This window comes from Eurytemora carolleeae, unplaced genomic scaffold (genome assembly GCF_000591075.1).
Source record: "Eurytemora carolleeae unplaced genomic scaffold, Eaff_2.0 scaffold251, whole genome shotgun sequence".
Taxonomy (NCBI): Eukaryota; Metazoa; Arthropoda; class Copepoda; order Calanoida; family Temoridae; genus Eurytemora; species Eurytemora carolleeae.
Genome location: NW_019396288.1, coordinates 12,129 through 38,808, shown reverse-complemented (window position 1 = coordinate 38,808; position 26,680 = coordinate 12,129). Strand labels below are relative to the sequence as shown.

Here is a 26,680-nt window from a genome sequence, read left to right as displayed (position 1 = left end):
TCAAGTATTGCATTAAATATCCATGTTTCCTATTTTGAAAACTGATTATTTTCATTAGTGTTTCTCTACAAAATGGACTCATATATTTCGATTGGTTCAAAAACGATGGAGAAATGAAGGTTGCAAAGGTACATCGGACATGCCACTCTAAAAATTAAACTTGAAACTACGCATGTATTACATTTAAGTATAATTCCGTCACATAAAAAAATACTTAAAAACCTCACTTTACTAAAATAAAAAGTTTTATTAAAAAAGCTTTAATTAATACCGCCTTCAGTGAAAATATAGATTTGATATCATTATTTATGTAATAAAGTATTAAAAGGAGGTGTCTGATGAGTCATGATTAAGAAAAAGATAATGACATAAATAATTTACTAACATTTGGGATGAAACCGTTCTTGACTAAGAACACAAAGAACAGAACGGAACGGGATGGACCGTTCTCGAATAAGAACACCAAGAACGGAACCAAAGGGATCGTGGATGGAATGATTGGAAAAAGAACGAACAAGGCCAGAACGATCTACCTGAAGGCCTTTGTTCTTGAAAGGACCGAAACGATTAAAAAAAAGTCGGAAGGTGCCCAGCCCTAGTCTGTGATACAAAGGGAGACACGTGCAATGGAGTAATTATTGTCTAAAGTGTTTATTATCGTCCCTCCGATGGAGTATTTAGTGTCCTGAGTGTTATTCGCGAAATTTTGTCACAATACAGAGGCCAAACCTAAACATTGTACAATACATATGGCAAACCTAAACATTGTACAATACAGAGGGCAAACCTAAACATTGAACAATACAGAGGGCAAACCTAAACATTGTACAATACAGAGGCCAAACCTAAACATTGTACAATACATATGGCAAACCTAAACATTGTACAATACAGAGGCCAAACCTAAACATTGCACAATACAGAGGCCAAACCTAACCATTGTACAATACAGAGGCCAAACCTAAATATTGTACAATACAGAGGCCAAACCTAAACATTGCACAATACAGAGGCCAAACCTAACCATTGTACAATACAGAGGCCAAACCTAAACATTGTACAATACAGAGGCCAAACCTAAACATTGTACAATACAGAGGGCAAACCTAAACATTGCACAATACAGAGGCCAAACCTAAACATTGTGCAATACAGAAGCCAAACCTAAACATTGTACAATACAGAGGGCAAACCTAAACATTGTACAATACAGAGGGCAAACTTAAACATTGTACAATACAGAGGGCAAACCTAAACATTGTACAATACAGAGGCCACACCTAAACATTGTACAATACAGAGGCCAAACCTAACCATTACTTATTATACAGAGGGCAAAACTAAACATTATATACTATACTGAGAACAAACTTTGGCATTATGTACTATACAGTTTGGGTCGTCTTTTCATGCTCATCCTTCGTGAGTAACCCTGTAATACGCAGAGGGCAAACCTAATTTTTTATAATACATTTAGGGCTAACTTAAACACTAAATTCAAGGGTATACATATTATAGGGTAAGACACATTTATAAATTTTTTTACAATTATATAAAGAAAGGCGTATCACATTGAACTGTGGTTCATACAAATTGTATATTCGTACTAGTGTCCATAGGTATATATCTATATAGGTTAAATAATGCATAATGTGATTATTAACTTACTTTCTTGTAAAGAGTCCTGAATAGGTATACTCTTGTCAAGTTCTATCGTTGTAAAGTTTAGTAAGCTAGTCCATCTTTCATTATTACCGTCCAAATAATCAACCCTAAAATAAAAATAATAAAAGTGCATTCAGACAAAATACTCATCATTATGTATGTAATGTAAATTTTGTAAATAGAAAGTTTTAAAATTGATAAATATGATTTGTAGATTTCAAAACTGAAAATCTATCAATATTATGATATGATTTGTGACTTTTTTAGAAATCAGTCCATACAATTGTAAATTGACGATTTGTAATAACATTAAATACACGTAAGCTTGCCTTTATGTCGTCTTAATATTCAACATTTTTCCTGTTCCTATTAAACTATAGTGAATTCTGAACAGTGTATTCGAATTTTGTTGTTATTTTTGCAACATTTTATGAAGATAATAAGAAAATATGATGGAATGATATGCAAATTTTTAAAATGTTGTAGAAAAAGTGTATTTTGAAATATTATTAAATTCTTTACAATTTGCATAATATTCATCATTTTAATGTTTTTAGTCAAGAGTTTTTTTTCCTGTGAATACTGATGAACAGTTTATAAAGATTATTTGTGCTTAAATCCTCGTAAACTAGGCTCTGTACGTGTATTGTGGAACCTTATTTCCAGTGATAATCCACTCTAAACTCCGCTTCATTTTAAATGCCAGAGCTGAAAACTTTAGAATGGTGGATATCGAGATTGATGCTTGATCTCCTCTTTTTCTTAATATCCAGATTAAAGAATGATAGTTCTCCTCTTGTTATTAATCTCCAGATTAATTTACCTATCGGGATAAAGGATATCCCATTCTAAAGTTTTCAGCCCAGGACAAATTTTAACCAGCTAAAACAAGCTGTACTATACAAATACAGGCTTTGTTAGGCAATAAGGGACAGTAGACCAAATGAATGATTCGCTTCTAGTAAAATTTAATTGTGATTCTTAACTTTTTGTTTCTAATCTATAAATTGCAGAGCTTTTCTTTTTCGACATTTAAAAAAAGATAATTACAAAATATTTCCTGCATTTTAAAAATTAGATCGTATATATGCAGATCAACTATATAAAACAAAAACCTTTTAACAACATTATTTTCAAAATAATTGAGTTTTTAATTGAGGGTTTTATTTTTATTCATCTAATTATCGTTCCAAGTATTTCTTTCTCAATGAAGTGCAAAGGTTTTAAGTTAAACTGAACGTTACATTAAAAAATATAAAAACATACTAGTAGAGTGATATTATATTCTTTGTATCAATCTTGAAACAGTTATAAATCTAAAATGAATTAAGATGGTCACAATTTGAAAATCCCAGGGTTTGGGGATACTCATTGATATATTCTTGAGTATTATACAGGGTGTCCCAATGTACATGGGAATTAATGTCTACTATATCCTCTTTATGTCATCCTGTTTTTGATGTTCTCTTAATTTTAATACATTTACCGAAAATCAATGACGAAGTTCAAGTCGTCATTGATTTCCCACATTTAATGGGACACACTGCGCAGAACAGATTTAGGCAGTAGTGCCTCATATTCGAGACAAATCAAGGTATATTTAAAGGGACTAATTAATTACTAGTACCTGGCCTGATAGCTGCTACCGGGTAGAAGTCCGAAAACTTTGAAGTTTCCCTTTAAACTCGTAATATTTCTCTCTAGGAGTACTGGGTTCCCTAGCCTTAAATAAGTAAAACATCTGCATATAAACTTATCTGTTTGGGTGTTTGTCGGTTTTGTATAATGAATGTCAAAACGGATGAGCCGATCGGGCCCACATTCTTTTTGGGACCTTACACGACCCCAATGAAGGTTTATGGATGCTCAGAATTCCAAAAATGTGTCTCCGAAAAAAATCATTTATTTTCATAAAATTTTGAAAATCCACGAATAAAATTATGAAATCCACGAACTTTTTTTTACTTATTTTTATTGTACTAGGGTTTTATGGCGCTTTACGCGCATCTTCTATTTTAATTGAACATTTTCTCTTTATATACATTGTAGACCAAAAGCAAGCAAGTTCGCAGATTTTATAAAAAAAAGTGCTTTTTTTTTCAAAATTTAATGAAAATTGAATTCTGTTAGAGGTTAATTTTTTAAATTTTGTTTATCTATAATTCACAATATTTTTTATTTGTTTTATATACAATGCATTTACAACGACGATTTTACCTGGTGGCCAACTAATCGTCGTTTAATTTGTATTATATATAAAACAAAACAAAAATAAATTAAAATATCAACTATATACGAATGCGTCGAAAAAAACGATGATTATAGGTTGTAATATCTGAATGATTTGTTAGGGATTAAATTGAGTTTTTTAGGATCTGAGTCAAATATTGCAACTTTCTGAATTTGTATGGACGCTACGTTCTTCGGATGAGTCGTTTTTAACAATTTTCTCCCTATAGGCGCAACAGATATAAGTAAGATTAGTAGCGATCACCATCGAATATTTTTCGAAGTATTCCTATAACTTCTTTCATTTTTCGCGAACACTCCCTTTAAACAGCATCAACCATCAGCATCAACAGCTTTAATACTGTATTATTTTCTATATTCCACATTTTGTTTTTTTTATTTGATCTGTATTCCACATTTATAGCTGGTTCTTATTGTATTATCAGAAGCTGGGGGTGGGGGGGGGGGGATTTAACACCATCCCAGCATAAATTCAGTACAAGATGAGAGTGTATCCAAACAGAAAAGAATAACAGAATGTCTACGAATACCTTGTGATATATGTCTCCTATTATCATATTTAACAGTGATAAAAAGTTGGTAAAAAAGGTTTAATTATAATTTTACCTTGATACTTGAAGATTATATAATCCGTCTTCCTTAGTATTCTACCGAGCGTAAATAACAATAAGCAATTACAAAATTATAGACATTTGGACAGTTGCAATAATTATATTAATGAGACAGTCAACATAATATTGAGTGTGTTAAAACTGCATTTTAAACATTAAAGGAACTGTCGGCGTAACTTCAAGTGATTCTCCGTTTAAAGAGTTGCATGCTTAATTCAAAACTGATCCCTTTAAACCTTGGTCAAGCCAAACGTGATGAGTAAATCTTTGTTTTTCTATTTGAAAATGGATGAATTTGAATTGCGGTTTTACTGTTAAAATATATCCAGGTAAAACAAGTGAAAATCAAATTAGAGGTAGGAACTCTTGTATCGAGGATAGCGAGATCAATGATTGATTCCGACCTTTTGTATCCTGCAAAATAATTTAATCTTTATCCAATATCCCGTGTGTCGTCAGTGGACAAATAGCAGCCAATTAGAAGCCAGGGAATTTTGCCTTTAACAGAACAGAGATCTTGTGGATACAAAAAACCAATAGATCAAGCATATTCTGGGCAAAATTAAAAAGTGTCCACTGTGAATATCGAGATCAAGCTATCAGGATCATGAGTATCTAGCACAAAAGTTCCCAGCTCACAGTGCATATTTTGTAAAAGATAAAAATGTTCCCCAGTCCCAAGGATTTAATGCAAGGAAAGTTATTTCAGTGGTGTACGCATCTTTTGTACTGGGCGGTAATGTAAACACAAGACGGATATCGAAGCCTGACATGGGATCCATCTTTCACATAAATAATCAATGAAATATTCTGGCCAAAGGAAACTATTATGTGCATTATCAAAATTATCAAAATTCAATGCTTTTAACCTCATCGGATACTAAACGAACACTGATGCATCTATTCTTGTCTACAAATTCCGCCCAGAGAGAACTGGTTTCAATATGTAAGCAGAGTATACACAACTGCAATTAACTTTCCTTGCATTATACATTCTTGCCCAGTCCAAGGTTTTGAATTTACTTAACTTAACTTTAACTTAAAAAAAAAACTCTTTTAAGATTAATTTTGTTATTCCCTGACAGTTTACTAAAACGGAAACAGGAGAAACTAGTTTTGTCGAGCACACTATAACTAGAGAACCAGAACCTAGAAATATAAACAAAGGACAGAATATATGTATATCCAAAAACAATCCAAAAACGATGCAAGAACGAACAAGTTGTTAGTTCGATTTTCTATTTTTTGATATAGATAAAGGTATATAAGTTTGATAAAATCATACTTTAAAGGGAGTGTTCGCGAAAAATGAAATGTATTTTATATATATATATATATGAATGTCTTGTTTTATTATATAGATTAACTAATAATAATCGTTGACTATTGTTGGTAATATTTGTTTGGAATTAAATTGATTATTTTACGATCCGTGTTAAATGTTGCAACTTTCCAGATTAGTGTGAACAGATAGGAGTGAGATTAGTAGCGATCAAAAGCACTTATTTTTCGCCGTAAGCCTATACCCTCTTTAATTTTCGCAAACACTCCCTTTAACATAATACCATTATTTGTAAATCTTGGAAATTTTATTTTTCAAAACGGTTAGCAATACTAACTGTATCCGGGTATACCTGGTTGAATGATTCTGAAAATACAGGGTTTAGTCTGGGGTCCAATTATATTAGATGCATAGCAGAGAAGTGTTCCGTAGTCACGATCTGAAAAATATATCTACTTAAAGAGACTGTTAACGAAATTCCAATATTGGAATGTGCAATTCACAAGAGTACCCTTAAACTTTTGTCAGAGCACAGGTTATGAAGTTTACTATTTTTCAATTGCCTTTTTTCAATTTTGGTTTCTCTATGAAAGTGACATGACGCAAAACGAAGGAAATTGTCAAAAATTACTATTTAACACAGTTTAAGGATTAGTCACAAAAGGTACTGTTGTGAATCATGACGCATAAAACTCTGTAATTGGGGGGTCACTTGAAAATACGTTCACTATCTCCAAAAACAATGATTAAACAATAGAATAAAATATAGAGTGCACATGTATGGCCAATACACCCCGGACTAACCAGAGTGAGCAGCATTCGATTTCTTCTATTTAAAATCAAACGTATTTTGGTCTTTAATTCAACAATCTTTTACTTTACGGATTTGTTTATTTAATACATTTTCCTTCAAAATGCATATGCCGACCAAAAAGTTTAAAAGGAAAAAGGCTTACAAACTATGTTTAATGGGTCAAATTGTGATCGAAAGTCACAGCTTTCTGGAATATTGACAGAACCGTTAAATCCACGTGATTAGAGTTAATAATTATAGAGTTACACATCTACGTGTAGCAGTAGTAGGGTTTTGTACACTTTTGCAGGGTTTGAATCTTTTGAATCTCTTGACTACTTTATCTCTCAAAATCTAATGCACAATGTTAAAGGCCTACTTAGTACTTGATGAATGTTTGAAATTATTCAATTTAATTAAAAGTAATCAAAATGATTTCAATCTTTATAGAATATAAAATATAGATTAAAAGGAAAAATTGAATTTAAACGTAGGGTAAAAATAACATAATTCAAATTCATCCAAATGTTCAATAAATTATACTTGTCATTGAAAATAAAGAAAAATTCCTTTTATCCATTGTCATGGAAACCGGAATGTGTTTTCTCTTTGCTCCCTTTTGAAGGAATTTTTTACTTTCAACCTTTGTTAAATTATACCATCAGTTTCATCAAAATTGTGCTCACATGACACAATCTATATATATATATACATTGCTTGTCTGGGTGTCTGTTAGGTTGTTTGTATCCAAAAAACGTCAAAAAGGCTAAACGATCGGGCCCAAATTTTGTATGGAACCTAACATGACCCCAGAGAAATTTTTTTTTTAATCCGCGAACTTTTTTGTTTGTTTTTGTTTTACAATGTGCACAAAGAGAAAATGTCCACAATAGAAATAGAAGCAGACTTCAAAGCAAATAATTTTACAACTTGACATTACTTTAAGATTACCTGAATGAGCAAAGTATTTAAGTACAGACGTGTTTTCATGTACAGTGTACAACGACTCTGGTATATCCACCTGTACAAAAACATTTGTGTATTTTGAGGTAAGAGTTAAAGGGACTGTAACCGTCATTTCAAGTGACTATCAATGCTAAGATGACAATACCCGATTTCTGGTACCCATGAAACCCTAATCGGATCAAAAGTCGTTTTTCTGAAAAATGTTTATTTCTGTGATTTTCCTCATTGCTTCTTATAAGCAAGAAATGCGCAAGTCCCTTTCCTAGAGAAACCGTAAATGAAAAGAAACAGTTTGAAGGAGCAAAAACATTGATATCTCAATCATTTTTATACTTGATGAGACAAAATGTTCAAAGGTACCGTTGTAAATCGGACATGGCCATTCTTGCATGGAGGATCACATGATCGATATTACGCTTACAGTCCCTTTAATGAAAACGAGAAGAAGTTTAAGTATATGAACTTCTAATCGTATGCGCAAGTTTAAGTTAAAGAGAAGTGGTTTAATTTTACACTTTTTATAAAATTTGGTCCCAAGAAAAAAAAATCATAAAAAAATTCTTTTTTGCCATAATTTTATATTATGATTATATGATTATAATAAGGATATTTTAATTTGTAGCATTTATAACTGGTTTATTTCTGAAAATATTCTTGACAATTTTTTAATCATATTTTTATCGACGCATGTATAGTTCAAAGAAAACAATTTTTCCACTGTTTTAATATTATCCGTTTTATATGGTTAAACTATACAAACATCTCAATATATATATATGTATATCTGTATAAACTAGATAGAAGATGAGATCTGTTCTTTAGGGCTTGGGTTGCCCTTAAAATGTTTAAAGTTATTTATAATTTAATTTGTGGATTTTTTAATAGAATAATAAATGTTTGGTTAGGACTGAAAAGAAAAGTACAATATTTGAACTTTGCAGGTCAGGACTTGAAAAATCCCCACGGACGTGTTTATATATGTTTACAGAAATTAACTTGCACAATAATATTTTTAGTTTTACAAATTACAATATTAATAATTTTATATTTAATAGTTTACCTCAAACTTTTCATTTTTAAATTTCCACGAAAATTTTTCAACTCCAGGGTTACTAGACATTCCACAAGTAACTGAAACAGCCAAGATCTTACATCATTATGTATCACTTACCAACCTATGTATGTACCAAGGTCTGGCTATCATATTGCTTTGTCTGGAAGTTTTTTGTCCTATGGGTTTTGCAAAGTAAGAAAAATGCTCACTAATAGAGTAAAAATAGCGAAAGTTCAAGAAAAATGCCCTTGAACCTTAAAGTCTTAACTTATATTTAAAAATGAACAAATGTCAAACGGCTTAACCCTTGTGTTCATTTATATGTGACCTGACTGCGCCATCAGGTCAGAATGAAAAATGTCACATTTTTTTCTAAAATTAACTGTGTTATAAAAAATGTGAATCTATAAAATTTTCTGAGCTGTTAAAGTACAAATCTTTGACTCTGATTTTGTAAAAAAAATGCTTTCGAAGGAAATGCAGTGAAGAGTAAAGAAAAATATCAACAATAAAAGAAAAAAATAAAGATGCCGTAAAAGACAGCAATATCGGAAACATAATAGGTTTTCCAGCCATATCATACAAACAGTACAATTCTTATCTTATAGAACCAATAATTGTAAAACTGGTTTTAAATGGTATTAGGTCGGTCATCAAGATTCTAAATTGGAAAAAATGGCTCTTCCAGGCTCGATCTTATAATATTCAACAAAACTAATATTTGTCAAAACTAGTGTTGATTTAAAATGGTATTCTACATACGGATAAAGACTTGGTATATTACGTAAAATTTATGCTGAAATGACGTAATTTTATTATCTGGGTAAAGATGCTGTTAAAATTGTAAATAAAATAGCAGCCAATAAATCATTTTAAAACCGGTGTAAGGACGGTCGGTTATCAAGATTCTATATTCAATAAAAAAATAAAAAAGTAAGAATGCATTTATATTTTGTAAAATTTTCGCTGAAATTACGGAATTTTTTAATTTTGGAAAAGATGCTGTTAAACATACAGCAATATTGGAAATGTAATTGCAGCCATGCCCATTGGCCATTATGCGACCGGTAAAATTCTTATATTATAAATTATATTCAAAATTATAAAATTAGTTTTAGTTAAAAATGAATTTATTTATACTATTGTAAAGCTGGTATTGGTTCGCTAATCAAGATTCATATATAAGGAAACAATACTGAGTAAAAACATCTCAATGTAAATTACACTTAAAATACGTAATTTTAAAGTTTTGCCAGAATTTTAGATTAAAATCGTCTCTGAAGGCGTTTTGTAAAAATTGAAGCTTTTAAATGTTGCTTAAGTGCAACGTAACCAATCTCTCATCATGCAACAAAAAGCAAAATAATTACAAAGATTATTCTGTTTTATATTGATAGGTATCCTAAATTAAAAAATAATCGAAATGTTTTCATTTAGACTGCAAAAGACCATAAAACCTTTCTGGATTCATATAAGGTGTATTGCAGAAAATTATATATCATTTCCTTAGTTTAAATTTCATGAACACAACACAATGAAACCAACAAACAGACAGACAAACCAAAACTGTATAAATTTAAGCAAATTAGATTTTTCCAAAAATCTCAAAAATGTATTTAAGATATGGTTCCTTGGATTGATGCTTTCTTCTGGAGAAGAATGTTTTCTGGTTGCTCTGAACACTCAGGACTAACTGAAAATAGTATCATTTTAAAGGGATTATTAAATACTAGCTGAAGTTTCCGGCGTTGCCGGTGAATTTTTTTTATCGAATTTTGAAAAAAATGGATTTTAAAAAAAGTTTTATTTTAAAAGAAAATAAAATCGAATTATTTTAGCCCATGTTATCCCCGGGGTACTTAAGGGTTTCCTAAAAAAATTATCCCTTTCGGTCCTTAATTATATATATTTACAGAGTGAGTCAAAAAAGTGTGATTTGCGTCGCCTGGTGCAAAATTGTACCTTTTTTGTGCAACTCTCCTGTATGGTGTTTTTTCAATATTTTTTGAAAATTGGTATTTTTTTTGGTACTCCAATGGCCCAAAAAAAATCCGCGAACCTTTTTTTCTCAAAATCAAAAGTTCAGAAAAACAAAAATGTCCATATATATTATTTTTATCGAAATCTAAAATTTTTTAAAGATTGAATTACAGAATCTCTGAAAATTTGCAAAATTGTTATAAGAAAATTCGCAATTTTCACAGAAAAATTGTTTTTCAAATTCAATTCGCAATTTTCAGTTCTGGTATAATTTTTACGGAAAAATTGTTTTTCAATGGTTCTTATAAGGTTTAAACTGAACAGCGTATATTTAATACTTTAGAATATACTAAGAAGAAAGGAACTAGAGAATTTAAATAACTTTTCCTTAAAAATTTGTCCAGAACTATCTGAACTTCTTTTTCTCATTTTCTTAATGTTACATTACCAAATAATTTTCAAACATAAAAAAATTTTTAAAAAATCATTCTCTTCTATGAAGGCATATTATAATTATATATTGTTTTCATAAACATTAGCTTTTATATTTTTATTCTTTCAGAGAACTTCCCACATGTTAGAGGTGCTAAACTTGTGAAATGTTAAATATATACAATGAGTAAAACGAAATTTTCCCGAATAAAAGTTTAATGTTTGTCCTACATTTAGCATTTAACATCATAGGCTTACATTTTACATCAACGGTGATAATATTAGAACTAGTTTCTCCCTCAGAGTTCTCGCCAGTGCAGCAGTAGCGGCCAGATTCAGAACTAAACATTACAAAACAGAACATTAAGTCGCCAGTGTAGCAGTAGCGGCCAGATTCAGAACTAAACATTACAAAACAGAACATTAAGTCGCGAGTGTTGCAGTTGCGGCCAGATTCAGAACTAAGCATTACAAAACAGAACATTAAGTCGCCAGTATTGCAGTAGCGGCCAGATTCAGAACTAAACATTACAAAACAGAACATTAAGTCACCAGTGTTGCAGTTGCGGCCAGATTCAAAACTAAACATTACAAAACAGAACATTAAGTTGCCAGTGTTGCAGTAGCGGCCAGATTCAGAACTAAACATTACAAAACAGAACATTAAGTCACCAGTGTTGCAGTTGCGGCCAGATTCAAAACTAAACATTACAAAACAGAGCATTAAGTCGCCAGTGCAGCCGTAGTGGCCAGATTCAGAACTAAACATTAAGCTACAGAACATTAAGTTGCCAGTGTAGCAGTAGCGGCCAGATTTAGAACTAAACATTACAAAACAGAACATTAAGTCGCCAGTATTGCAGTAGCGACCAGATTCAGAACTAAACATTACAAAACAGAAAATTAAGTTGCCAGTATTGAAATAGCGGCCTGATTTAGAACTAAACACTAAAAAACAGAACAGTAAGTCGCCAGTTTTTCAGTAGCGACCTGATTCAGAACTAAACATTACAAAACAGAACATTAAGTTGCCAGTGCAGCAGTAGCGGCCATATTCAAACTAAACATTACTAAACAGAACATTAAGTCGCCAGTGTTGCAGTAGCGGCCAGATTCAGAACTAAACATTACAAAACAGAACCATTAAGCCGCCAGTGTTGCAGTTGCAGTCAGATTCAAAACTGAACACTACAAAACAGAACATTAAGTCGCCAGTGTTGCAGTAGCGGCCTGATTCAGAACTAAACTCTACAATATAAAATGATTAATCGCCAGTGAGAAGTGACCAGATTCAGAATTAAACACTAAAAAACAGAACAATTAGTCGCAAGTATATCAATATAGTGACCAAAATCAGTACTGAACTTTACAAAATCCAAGGTACTAATGCAATTGCGGTCGCGTATACTCTGCGTACTTATTGAAATTTGAAACAAGTTCTCTCTGGGCGGAATTTGTAAACAAGAATAGATGCATCAGTGTTCATCTAGTATCCGAGGAAGATAAAAACATTCAATTTTGATAATTTTGAAAATTCACATATTAGTTTCTTATGACCAGAAAAGTTCATGGATTATTTTTGTGAAAATTGATTCCATGTCAGGCTGTGACATCCGTCTTGTGTTTGCCTTTCCGCCCAAAGACAGTACACTGCAGTACAAAAAATGCGCACACCTCTGAAATAACTTTCCTTGCATTAGTACCTTGACAAAATCGAACCTTTTGTTGCAAGTTTAGCAGTAGTGGCCGAATTCAAAGTTACAAATAATTTCAGAAAAAAGTTTTCTTATATTGGAAATTTGGCTCCACTATTTTCAAAAAATGATGCTAAAGACTTGATCGTGGAACAATCCTTATTGTTAAAGTTTTTTTCTACCTGGATATATTTTGAATAACTAAACTGGTTCTTGATACAAGGCGCCCTTTCTTCTTTTCCTCCGTAATATCAAAACCCTGAATATTTCATTTTATTTACTAGGATCACTGTGAATCAGCCTTCCCACTAAGCGTGCAGGTACGAGGAAGCACGTCAGACCGGTATCCTCGTAAAGGGTTTGGATTATGCAACAATTGGTCTAATGTTTAAACCTGCTAGTTAATTTTTCTTCATCAAATATTTATGATAACTATTTATTAATGGGTCTGAGCTGGGAACTTTTTAGTTGGATGACCATAATCCTGATCACTTGTTCTTGATATCCACTGTAGGCACTTTTAATTTGAGGATCCATAAACAAAATATACATTACCATATCTTTAATTTAGTTTTATCTCTGACAGGGTATAATTTCAATGCAGGATATTAAATAAATATTAAATTAATCTTAAGATTAACAAAAGATCAGGATCAAGCATTGATCTCGATAGTCACAATTGAGTTTCTAGCTCTGTTAATAAAGAAACGTTTTTCAATACAGAACTCAGAAATAAATTGTTTGTTTTTACACAAGAAAATAATTCAGCTCAAACGTTTTTATATCTTAAATATTAAATCTAATATTTTGCACAACTGTTACACATATGTTTACTAGTACATCTCAATAGGTCTGGGCACATCAGTCTTTTATCAATTTATTCTTTAAACCTAAACAGGCTGGGGGGGGGGGGCGTTATGGTTTGTTTGACCTAGCACTCTCATTTTTGACACTATCACTGTGAAATTTTATGACTTTTCATGAATTGAAATTTAAAAGAAATTTTGTGAAAAACAACTTTCTTTAATGTATTGGGTAGGGTACTGGGTGGAAAAAGTCCGGTCTGTGTAAAACAAATCTAAAATCACTTTTTTGTGACTAAAGCTTCAGATCTTAAAACTATATTTACAAAAAGCCCTGGAAAAAATAGAAACATGGGTCACACTTTTGTTCTAAAAAAAAAAAATTAAATTTTTTGTCCAATTTTTTTGAACCAACCCCAGCACCCAAACTATTAAAGTTGTCGGTCTAATTTTTTTCAATGAGCTGGCCTTGACAAATTGGGCTATGAACATGCATTTTAACCCTATAACTATTCTCTAAGGCCTTTTTCTATGGAGGGTGGCTTGGGACGCCCTCCCCCCCCCCGGGCTGTCAGAGATTCAGACCCCCAGTCTTTATAGGGTTAAAGGATTTATGGCACACAAGTGAAAGTATTCAATTTATCAAGAGAAAGTGGTGGATATTTCATCCATTATTGGGTCATACAAAACCACTTTATAAATGGTGAATCACTTATATAACGTCCCCAGGCCTACATGGTAAAAATATTTACAAACATATTTTCGAGCCAACTTGATTTTAGAAAACTTCAACATTTTAGGGATAAATCAAATTGTTCCAGAATATTTAAGTTATATATTAAAAATGGTAAAAATGAAACTAGAATTTCAATTTCTTAAATTAAAATATTTCAAATATATTTACATTATTGTAAAGTTGTTAAATGTCTCACAAAAAATATTTGTTGGTGGTAGATCGTAGATGCCTTTACTCATGGGAAATGAATGTCGAATAAAAGCTCTCAATGTTAGATTAAATTAATGTTACGGAAAACTAATTATGTTATGATAGAAATATTGTAAGTATAAGATAGCTTTTGAGAAGAAAAAGTACACACAATTTAATTTATTTTCCGTCTCTAGTAGAAAAGGGATTATCCATGTTCAAGAAATTACAAATGACAAAACAACTCACAAAAAATATTTAATTTTGTCCTGGTGGAGAAGTTTTATATTCTGAACACGGTTCTTCTTAAGAATTGGGAAAAAGTAATACAGAGACTAAAATTGAGTTTTAAGAAATTAAGGTTTTTTAAATTGATCTATAAACAATTTGAAAATCCAATTACTAAGAATATTAAATATTAATGGTTTTATGAAAAAGTTTGTTTGAGGAGCAAAGGCGAACAACCAATTAAATAATATTTATCTTTTTTGTGTACATTTTATAATTTGATTGTTAACTTACATCTTTCTTCCACCTTACATGTTGTAATGCTGGTCTGCTATCTGCAGTACACTCTGCAGTACACATTTATCAAATTATAAGATTAGAGGTGGAAATTTTACTATTCTGAAAGGGACTGTAGTTTAATTTCAAGTGAGCTTACATGCAAAAACGGCAAAGTACAACAGATTTAATACTTCGTCGGATTAAATATGAATTAGATATTAAAGTTTATAATTTTAAAAACTGACAAAATATGAAAATTATCAGAAATAAATACATTTAAACCATGCAAACTAAAGTATCTTCTATCCTGGTGAACAAATAAATGGCACCACTGTAAATCTGACATGGCAATCTTTGGATGGGGGGTCCCAACAAGGCTTTTTTCTTGGAAGAACAAAACTTTTTTTAAAACACTGAAGTATTTGGCTTCGAAAAGAGAATTTCAAAAATACCATACAGTAAAAGTATTATTTTAATCAAGTCAAATTTTACGTCAAAATCAGTAAGATTATGAATGATTTTTTGATTTAACTATTTGGATAAAAAGAAAAAAAGTGAAACAGTTGAATAAAAAAAGAAAAATTTGATAATTGCCTAAATATATATCAGAAGATTGTCTGATGTTATGAAGATTTAGTCCTGCCCCTAGCTCCAGCTTTAAAACGGGTTTATCTAAAGAATAAAATATTTCAAAATTACAACATTAATTAAGCGATTAATTAAAAAAGCTGTCTAAATATCAGTCTTAAAAAGTCAAGCAAGTTATTAAAAAGTCAAGCAAATTATTAAAAAGTCAAGCAAATTATTAAAAAGTCAAGCAAATTATTAAAAAGTCAAGCAAATTATTAAAAAATCAAGCAAATTATTAAAAAAAAATTCTAATTTTGTTCTAGATAATAAAATACATCAATTAAAAAAAATTAATAACATTTTTATTTTTGAAACCTGGAAGAATGTGCACATTATCTAAACTTGTAATGTTAAAGAAAATAATAGACCATGAAAAGTGTTCAACAATTGAGTCTTTGCCTCAAACTCTGATTTTTTCATCTCTATATCTTTGCAACCCAATGTCGTATAGACCGTAGATGTCTCAAACTATGAATTATGTGTTAATTTAAGTATTTCTGAAATATCACCTTCAGGTTGTAAAGGTATAAAGTTTGAGTTTGTGGCAAAGAGATAATTTCTCTATGATTGATATAATCACCTACCACTGTATGTTGAATGCCGCAAACTATTTCGAAGTCATTAATTGATTTTATATAATTCCGGGTTATTTAGAATTTAGGACTGTTTACAAAAAAAGCAACTTACAATATATATCCAGGACTAATGAATCTTGAAGAGATACGTCTGGGATTTCAGGGTTAAAGGCACGACAGGAGAGAATTGAACCATGTTGGTGCCTCGTTAGTTCAATTTCAAGGGTGGATAAATTGGAACCCTGAAAACAAAACATTTTTAAGGTTTTATGGAGACTTTAAGTGTAAAAATAAAAAGTATTTTATTATGATAATTTATGTATGTTTTCCTGCAGTAGAAATGCGCAAGTTACCTTTGTATGGAAACCGCAATTTAAAATGACCAGTTTTCAAAATTATAATCATTGATAGAAAATTCACACTGGATCCGACAAAGCTTTTTCAAATCTTTTAATGCCATGAGAGTCACTTGAAATTAATCTTAAAGTCCCTGTACAATGAAAAGTACTTGGCTCTAAACGTTTTTTTGCTTAAAATAGTCGAGTATAAAAAATCTAAGAGAAAGAAAGAAAAAATGTTGGTCAAATGTGATCAGAGCTGAAAACTTTAGAATGGGATATCCTTGATCCCGATCGGTTAATTAATCTGGAGATTAGTAACAAGAGGAGAACAAGCATTAGTTAATCTCGAGATTAAGAAAAAGAGCGGATCAAGCATTAATCCCAATATCCACCATACAAGAGTCCCAGCTCTGATCTTATTTGAATTTAAAGAAAAAAAGGGTAAATTGTAATTTTAGTATATTTTCTATATACAATGTACTTTGGACTAGGATTATATGACCGCTCGGTAATTTCATGGGATTTCACAAACCAAAATAAATGTTTATGAAAGTCTTTATTTGGAAGAATTGAAAACTTATATATTTGTATTCAAACTTTAAACAAATTGAATAAACAAATCATTGTTTAAAACTAAATCGTTTTCAGGGCAGTCAGTTCAAACCCTGGTTCATTGGAAGTTGTGCAAAACTTTAGAGGGATATACAATCTGAATACTATTGTACCATACTTTAGAGGGATATACAATCTGAATACTATTGTACCATACTTTAGAGGGATATACAATCTGAATACTATTGTACCATACTTTAGAGGGATATACAATCTGAATACTATTGTACCATACTTTANTCTTGTACCGGCCCAGCTTCTAGTGACAGATAAATTTGTACAGTATGTCTTGTACTAGCCGGCCTCTTGTGACAGATAAAATTGTACAATACTTCTCTTGTACTCCCCGGCCTCTTGTGACTGATAGAGTTATCATAATTCTTTTACCGGCTTTTAGGATTTTGTCCTAGTTACTATACGCTTGTCCTAGTTACTGATTAATTTGCACTAAACCTTTTGTAATGGTTCCCCAACATAGGGTCAAAGGACTTAGGGTCAAAGGACATAGGGTCAAACGGCCTAGGATCAAAAGACATAGGGTCAAACGACAAACGGCCAAAAAGCGACAAAGGGTCAAAATGGAAAAAAATTTAGGGTTAGGTTAAGTTGAGACAATTTCTGAGCTGAGCTCTGCGGCTAGGACAGGCTTGAGGGCCGGGCGCTATGGCTAGTAGTTCAAATAAACATAAAACATAAATAAAAATTGTATTATTTCAGGGTTAGGTTAGATTCAGACAATTTCTGGGTAGAGCACTGCGGCTAAGACAGGCTAGGAGGCAGAGCGCTGCGTCTACTAGTTCTAATTAACATAAAAAAATTCAAATTAAACAAGAATAGTCTTAATGAAATTTTTCCCGTTTTTAGCCATTTCTGACCCTTTGTCGCGTTTTTGACCGTTTGTCGTTTGATCCTAGGTCGTTTGACCCTTGTCGGTGAAAGTTTTCCATAGAGAGAGGATTCATGTATCAACAGAAACCTTTTTTTTATCGGAGGATTCTTACTTAACATAACAATCGTTTCTACCATTTCATTAATTTCATGATGAATGAATTATAAAGTGAACATAATATTCACTATAAAGCATTTATTTGTTAGTCTAATTTAGATCTAAACCAAATAAAAAATTTGATCTTGAGATGCACTGCTCAGCGTTTAATTTTCTAAAAATAAATGCAATTAAGCTTTAGATTAGCATAGATTAGCAGAATTTAAGGAACTTGAAATCAAGACAAGTGATTGCAAAATAGTCGCATCAAACTCATTTTATAATGCTTTTATCTTTGTAGCCTGACGGTGTCGCCTATTGCTAAACTTTAAAAATCTGTTAGATCTAATCGTTAAAGTTTGAAATGTTAACGTCATCAACGTTGCAATAAGTTATTAGTTCTTTTTTAATTATTCCTCCAAATTAGCTTTGCTTACTCAATTAAATTCTGTTAGATAATGAACTCTGCAGTGTAGACTGTTTATTCTTAAACAAAACATTTGTATGCAAGGATAAGCTAAACATGTGAACAGAATGTTCTAAACTTACATTACTTTACAATTTATTTAGTTTTGCTTGGAATCTGGAATCTAAGATTTTCATTATTATTACAATAACATACTCATAATTTATATATACACTTTGCTTGGGTGTCTGTTTGTATCCATTAAACGTCAAAACGGCTGAAATGATTAGACCCACATTTTTTGTGACCTCATATGACCTCAGGAAAGGTTTATGGTTACTCAGAATTATAAAAAGGAATTGAGTTGTTGCCACTAACTCTGATTTTATAATTTCTATACCCGATGTTGTAGACCTTGGATTTTTCAACTATGAATTTTATTTTCAACTATTTTCTTAAGCTTTAGAAAACAAAAGGCTTATAGTGCGGATTGCCGCAAAGTCTTTTAAAATTGAATGCGCAGTGCGCATTGCGCATGGTGCGTCATGGAATTACCTTTGTAGGTTTAGAGTGCGGCAAGATCTCTTGATTAAGGAACCATGTGTATTCAATACTTGGGTAGAAATCCTAAATCAAACATTTTTATATTTTAATATTCTTTTAGATTTTAAAACTCGAATAATTTTGTTTCAACAATTTTTCAAGTTTATTAAGACATTGTTTAGTTTTAGATTTAGAATTTTAGTATTCAAATTAAAAGTTTTAGAATAGTTCACTTGAACTCTTTTATAAAGGGAAGGGAGTGTTCCTTTTTTTTAAATGCAGAAAATGGTATAGGGTTGAAATGCATCTTCATAGCCTAACATTCATGGCCAGCTCATTGTAAAAAGAATATTAAACCGATAACTTAAATAAGTTTGGGTACTACGGAGGGTTTAAAAAATGCCAAAAAAAAGGGTTAAAAAAATGATGAAAATAATATTTTTTGTTTAAACAAATATCAAATTGTGACAAATATTTGGCGTCCATTTTTCAAAAATATAGTTTTTAAATCTGTAGTTTTCGTCACAAAAAAGTGTTGGGTTATTTTAGGTGTTTTTTTTTATTGGGACCGGACTTTTTACAAAACTGTACCCTACCCTAGACATTAAAAAAAAAAATCCGAAAAGCCTTTAAATGTCGTTCGTAAGAGTCTGCATTCAAAATTGACGAAGACAATACACAAATTATCGACTTTGTTTTGTATTTATGTATTGGAATCTGGACATAATGTCCTATTATATCAGTTAATTTGCAAAAATTTTGAAGCACAAATTTTACATTTTGACTACAGACATGTAATGAAGCTACTTGGAACAAAGATAATATAAATTTTTTTTTTCTCTTTTCTATACTTATTGGGACACCCTGTAGGTGAACAGTCCCATTAATGAAGTATTACCTCTGCCGCACAATTGAATAAGTATATTTTCCCATCAACTAGCTTTTTCCTCTTTTCCTCAATTCTTACACTCACAGGAGGAACTTAATTAATTTAAATTAAACTTAAATAAATATCACTTTAAATTCAAATCTGACAAAAAAGTTTAATTTATTCAGTTAAGTAATAAAGCTAGTAATTAAGTCTGAATCAATGTTTTTTGTACCCTGCAAATTAAGTAACGTTTTAACTAACATAAATTAATTGACAGAATTTCATGGCATAACATGATATTTTTTACTCTTAACTTTGATTTACAGATTTGATACAGGAAATGGCAAAAGACGTTGCCATCAAGAATTGCAAAGAGACAATATGAATTCTGTTAAGTGTTAAAGTCTAAGTTTGAAATGTTTAAGGTTTACACAATTAGGTTGCAATGACATAGGCAGTTGAATATTTGATTTTGCGCAAAGACTTGCAAATGAGAAAAACCTGAAAAAGCGTATAATTGCATTTGAGGGTATTGTGAATAAATATAAAAATCGGTATAAACACTTTTTGAACTGACCTAAAACATTGATGGTTGTGTTTGCTGAGAGCTGTTGTGAGATATTGTTGTTGTTGGTAAAACATGAAACAAGACTTCTTGTGTCCTCTCTTCGTAAAACTATTAAGGATTTGTTAACCCTTCATATAAAATGCTTAAAGGGACTGTAGTAGTGGGTTTAGATAGATCCTATTCAGCAAATATGCAACCAATCTGAAAACGAGATATCCCAGAGAAAGCTAATTGTAAATTAGGTTTACTTTTATATTTGTTATTTCTAATTTTAACAGATTTCATTCATAATATTATTTATACGTCCGTATTACTTGACCAGAAATTTCACCAATGGCAGTGCAGTAAAGTGGTCACGTGATACAGGCGGAGACACATGATCAGTATACTGCTCTGCCATTGGTGATAGTTCTGGTCACGTGATTAAAGTTTAAGATTTTCTAAATTTTACATATATGAACTTTCGTATAATTTTAACACAGTTTTATACCAATTTGTCGAGACAGGAACATCAGATATGACTTTTATGGGTCGCGATCAAGAGCTAAAGTGATTAGCTTTCAGCCTATACCCCCTTTCATTTTTCCTTTACAGTTCCTTTAAAGGAATTGTAAACGTAAAGTGAACCTCCATATAAATATGTCCGTATTTACAACGGTACGGTAAGATAAAAGCTTTGTCTGATCAAATAGGAATTAGATATTCACGTTTTTGTTCATTTAAATTGTTTCATTTCATTTTGGTTTCTTAGCAAAAGTGACATGTATATTTTTTATTTATAAGAAACAATTTTTAATTTTAAAAAATTACAATATCTTTCACATTTTTGATCAGATTAAGTTTTCAAAAAATGGAATCTATGTAAAAATGCATATTTCTCTTGTCTAAAAGGGATTATTAGACTGAAAAGATTTAGTTAAAATTAAAATTCAAAAATAAATGTAAAAAAGGTTTCAAGGGTACTGTTTCAAATCGGAGACTTTTCAATCTTCGCATAGGGGGTCACTTGAAATTACACTTAAATCGGGCTTTTTTGTCCTTGCATATGGGGGGGTCTTTGCATTGGGGGGGGGGGGTCACTTGAAATTACACTTAAATCGGGCTTTTCTGTTCTTGTAGGGGGGTTAAAAGAAGAATGCACACGTCAAACTAAAGTAAAAAAAAACTTTCATTTGTTCAATTACAGACATAGTGCACAAAGAGGGAAATGATTGATTCCACAATCTCCTTCCTCTTAACTTGCAAAAACTTACAAAAATATTTTATTTAAAGAAAAAGATAATTATGCTTTTGTTCCTCTGTCTAGAAAAATACAGAAATGTTTGTCTTTCTATTTAATGAAAAAGTTTTGCTTTGAACTTACAACTCCCACTGTACACACTTACACATTATACTTTGTATTTATTATTTCAGTTTCTTTGTATTTAAATTGTAAACAGTTAAAAAAGTTTAGTATTTTGTTAATTTCAGTTGTTTTGCTTTTTATTTTTTTTCATAATCTATAGTTCACCATTTTATTATATAAAGACACCACGCTATAGATTTAAAAATATACGAAAGCCTTTGTTTACATTCTACTGTGACGTATTTGGAAACTGTTGTAAACAAATACCATAAATAAGTAGCATCGATTTTAATTACAATCGTTGTTATTGTTTACAAAAAAAACTAGATGTGAGCATTTGTAGCTGTCCACGGCCAGGTCAACCTTTTCGGTCCCAGTTTGTACTGTATCGCCTGGACATTGGATAAACGCAATAAGACTAGACGGTGCAATAAGGTTGAGACAGTCATTCTTAAAGTTGAATTTACTTTTACTAAAGGGTCAGAGGTGCGTGTGTCAAAATACGTCATTGTTAAAATGTATTCAGATTCTCTATGTATACTTAGTTCCATTCTTATTGGTAAACAACATAGCTTTAAACTCTCTACATCTCTCTAGTTCCATTCTTATTGGTAAACAACATAGCTTTAAATTCTCTACATCTCCCTAGTTCCATTCTTATTGGTAAACAACATAGCTTTAAATTCTCTACATCTCTCTAGTTCCATTCTTATTGGTAAACAACATAGCTTTAAATTCTCTACATCTCTCTAGTTCCATTCTCATTGGTAAACAACCTAGCTTTGATTCTCTACATATCTCTAGTTCCATTCTTATTGTAAACAACATAGCTTTAAACTCTCTACATCTCTCTAGTTCCATTCTTATTGGTAAAAAACATAGCTTTAAACTGTCTTCATCTCTTTAGTTCCATTCTTATTGGTAAATAACATAGCTTTAAACTGTCTACATCTCTCTAGTTCCATTCTTATTGGTAAGCAGCATAGCTTTAAATTCTCTACATCACTTTAGTTCCATTCTTATTGGTAAACAACATAGCTTTAAAATCTCTACATCACTTTAGTTCCATTCTCATTCTCTCTAGTTCCATTCTTATTGGTAAACAACATAGCTTTAAATGATCCATCAAACAATTGTCATACTACGATTTTAGTGTTATTTTCTTGTAGCCCTGAATATATATATTAAGGAGCTGAAAATCGTTTTTTTTCTAATTTTGTTTTTGAAAGAGTATTTTGCAAAATTTTCACGGGTAGGGTTAACATCCTTCCTGGGAGTTCAAGCCGGCTAGTGATACTGGACCCAGAAGAAACCTGTAATAGAAGAGAATACTCAAATCTCTGAAAACTTTCTTTTTGATCAGAAAACTTTTCTGCAGCAAATAAACTTTGCTTCACAACAAGATTGATGATGGCTGAACAGTCCGCATATTTCTATTTTACTTTTTTATTTTTTTGAGATGAAGACTATTTAAATAAAATTCTGTATTTTTACTTAAAATTACAATTCGGCCAATCTTATCTACTTACCAGTAGTTTACAAGTACATTTATTGCTTCATAGATATAAAACATACTTAATGATAAGTCTTTTAAGGGAGAGAAGGATGAGTAGGCAAAGAGAATAGAATATATATTAGAGTGGAATTAACTAGAAAAAAGTGTAAAACGGCCATTTTGTTGTCTTGTATCCATACTGCAGGTGTAGTGTACTTCACATATTTGCACTACATAACCTTTTGGGCCCTGGACCATCATTTTATAAAAAATCTAAAATTAATATTAAAGGAAAACCAAATTATGAAATAGACTGGTTTCATCATTGACCAATGATCATTTCACATAGGCTCTATGCCTTTCACTTTACAAACGATGATTTTCCGTTATAAATTTCAATTAAATGATGTTATTTTTTATTCACCTAATTCATTTTATAAAGTTTATTTAACATCAGCTTTAAAAAATTCGAAATTGAAATGGATAGTCTAGGGAACATACTGTATACTCCCTTTCAGGCTGAAAGGGACTGACAAAATTCATACCGAGAGATTGTCTAAATTCCACTCTAATATATATTCTATTATCTGGTTTCAGAATCTAACGCAAATGATTAGCGGGTTTTATAATCCTCTTCTGAGGATTTATTCATCTACAGTAGCTCTTAAATCAACTCATATAATCAAATAAGTCAATGCATTTCATGTTAATTATACTATTTAAACCGTATAACTTGACTTTAAATCTATACAGTAATTCTTATAGTAAGTTGATACCAATAAGCGTAATTTCAAGTGATTCTCCATGCAAAGATGGCAATGACCAATTCACAACGGTACCCTTAAAAGGTGTTAAGGACAAAAAATCGGTTAATAAACGATTATTAGTTGCATTTCAAACGATTTTCAATCATTATTTTTGAAGTTGAAATAACTTAATTCTAGACGACTGAAAGTCGTCTAATAAGCAATTTAAAATCGTATGATTTTATACAGGTACTCAACAACTCCTGTGAAAACCGGTTTATGAATTAGCTTTATTGCTCATTTCGGATACTGATTTTACATTTAGTTAGTTAACGAACTCTCCATGTGCTCAGGTAACCTGCTCATTTCTAATTGCGACAAATTGTGATCTCTGTGAATGTTTGAAAAAAGCAGAAGCTATCGCAGAACTTAGAGGGAAATCAAGATTTAAAGTTTAAAGATTTGTTATATTTTGCAAATTATTTATTAAACGTTCCAAACAGATTGCTAAGTAGTTCAGATCAATTATCAAACAAGATTTGCCGAAAATTATTGGATTAAACGATTGAAAAGCTCAGGATCAGGGGATTTTTTTTCAGAGAGAGAGGGGGGGGGGAAACTTACCCTGAACCATACTATATTGATTTTACAGAAAAATAAATACTCATAGAATTGTTAAAATTTGTATGCTCTAGTTTATACAAATCAGGTTGAAGTAAGTAATATTTCAAAAATTCGGAAAAATCGACTTTCCTTACTGAGCTCTCATATATTTAAGAATTTCTAAAACTACCNTGTTGGGGGTTGTCTAGGATAAAATCCAATATGTTTGTCTAGGAAAAAACCCAATATGTTGGGGTTTGTCTAGGATAAAACCACATATGTTGGAGTTTGTCTAGGATAAAACCCAATACAATGGGGGTTTGCTAAGGAAAAAACCCAATATGTTGGGGTTTGTCTAGGATAAAACCCCATGTTATGTTGGGGCTTGTCTAGGATAAAACCCAATATGTTTGTCTAGGATAAAAGGGATTTTCTTGTCATTTTGAAATATTGAGGTTTACACATAGAATAATAAACATAAAGTCCAGGAAAGAATTCACTTTTATTTTATTTTAAATTAGTTTTTGGAAACATTATCTTCCCCTACTCCCCCTTCCCTTGATAGTCCTGGGCACGTTCCACTTTTTTTTCAATCCGTTCGTTAAGGGCAAGAAAATTTAATAATAAAGTATCCGTCCCGTTTTTAACTAAAAACTGATCTGTAAGTTTAGCTAAAAGTGTTTAAATGAGTTTTTAAATAATAATTGTTTTTTGGTTTATTTTCAGAAAATACAGAAGTCGATACTCATTACAAATAATAAGCAAATAATTTTTCATGTTATTCATGCAAATCAACCAATCATCTGTCCGGTTTATTTATTTTCATTTATAAATTTTTTTCATGAACAGTTCATTTCGTGCTTTAACGATTTGAAAATAAACTTTACCTTTCGTTCTTTAAAAAAATTTCCGTTCAATTTGACCCCCCCCCTTGTAGTTTTTTTTACTTAACTCAAAAGGTATTGGTCTGAGGCTGTTTAAATTTCTGACTTTTTCTAATACCCATTAACCAAAGCCGTCCTTTAGGTCAAACACTGGGCTTTTATACTAAATGCCTGAGTCCTCAGGCAAACTGCCTGAATGACTCTTTTTTCCTGTAACAAACTATATGTTTATTTTTACTCACTTTCACTTGTCAGATTTTGATATTTCTTAGCTTTATGGAAAGCCTTTGAAATAAGGAAACGGATTGAACAAGAAATGTTAGCAATTTTTTTGCAAACATCCCGTCAAAAGAAATATCTACGTTGTTAGTTTTGTTAATTACGGATCATGTTATTTAAATTTTGGCAATTTTTTGCACATTTGAAATGGCATGGTCATGGATTTTTCAAAAATGTATATTTCATCATTTTTTGTACTTTTTTTTCGCAAACATTTTTACTAAAAAACTGGATTTTGTCAAAAATAAATTTTGCAGATTCTAAAATTAAGCAAAAAAGCTTTCCAATGATGTATCCACTCCAGTGATGGGGTTAAGGCCAACATATGTTTTGAATATAAAAAACAGAAAATAATTATGGCCAACTCTACCATTAATGGTACAATTATCAGATAACAAAATTGTAAGAAATCATTGATAACATTATGTAGAGAAAACACAATAGAAAATTGCCTTTTTGGTTTTTTAAACCATTTATTTGAAGAAGTTCCTGTTTGTCTTTCCGTTTATGTATCCAATAAACGTCAAAACAACTACACTGATCTGACCCAAATGTTGTGTGGGACCTCACATGACCCCAGAGAAGGTTTATGGATGCTTAAAATTACAAAAAATTTTGTTCAAAAGTTTTTGATTTTTGTTAAATTTTGAAAATGTGCGAAAAAATATTACCAAATTAGTAAAATTTTTGTTCTTATCTTATATTGTACAGAAGATTCTATTGTAGATTTATTTAATTAATAATTTACATAATATGACTCAATATGTTGAGACAAGACTATGTTTAAATATATATTAAATATCTTTATGTGAGGTTACAACATACTTGACAATCT

The 26,680-nt window shown here is 31.1% G+C and overlaps 1 protein-coding gene across 1 annotated transcript; it reads right to left on the bottom strand.

Annotated features, from left to right (window-relative positions):
• Positions 1–1,222: 1,222 nt before the first annotated feature.
• Positions 1,223–24,713, bottom strand: LOC111700204 (hemicentin-1). The gene is made up of 19 exons (XM_023471062.1): positions 24,704–24,713; positions 23,109–23,252; positions 20,503–20,601; positions 19,953–20,035; positions 19,067–19,138; positions 16,280–16,409; positions 15,557–15,634; positions 14,978–15,030; positions 12,910–12,986; positions 11,292–11,374; positions 10,252–10,314; positions 8,628–8,698; positions 7,553–7,622; positions 6,161–6,247; positions 5,605–5,675; positions 4,522–4,562; positions 3,293–3,388; positions 1,669–1,772; positions 1,223–1,251 (listed from the first exon to the last, which is right to left on the bottom strand). The coding sequence occupies exons 1-19, from the start codon at positions 24,711–24,713 to the stop codon at positions 1,223–1,225; spliced, it is 1,461 nt and encodes a 486-aa protein (XP_023326830.1).
• Between the last annotated feature and the right edge of the window lie 1,967 nt (positions 24,714–26,680).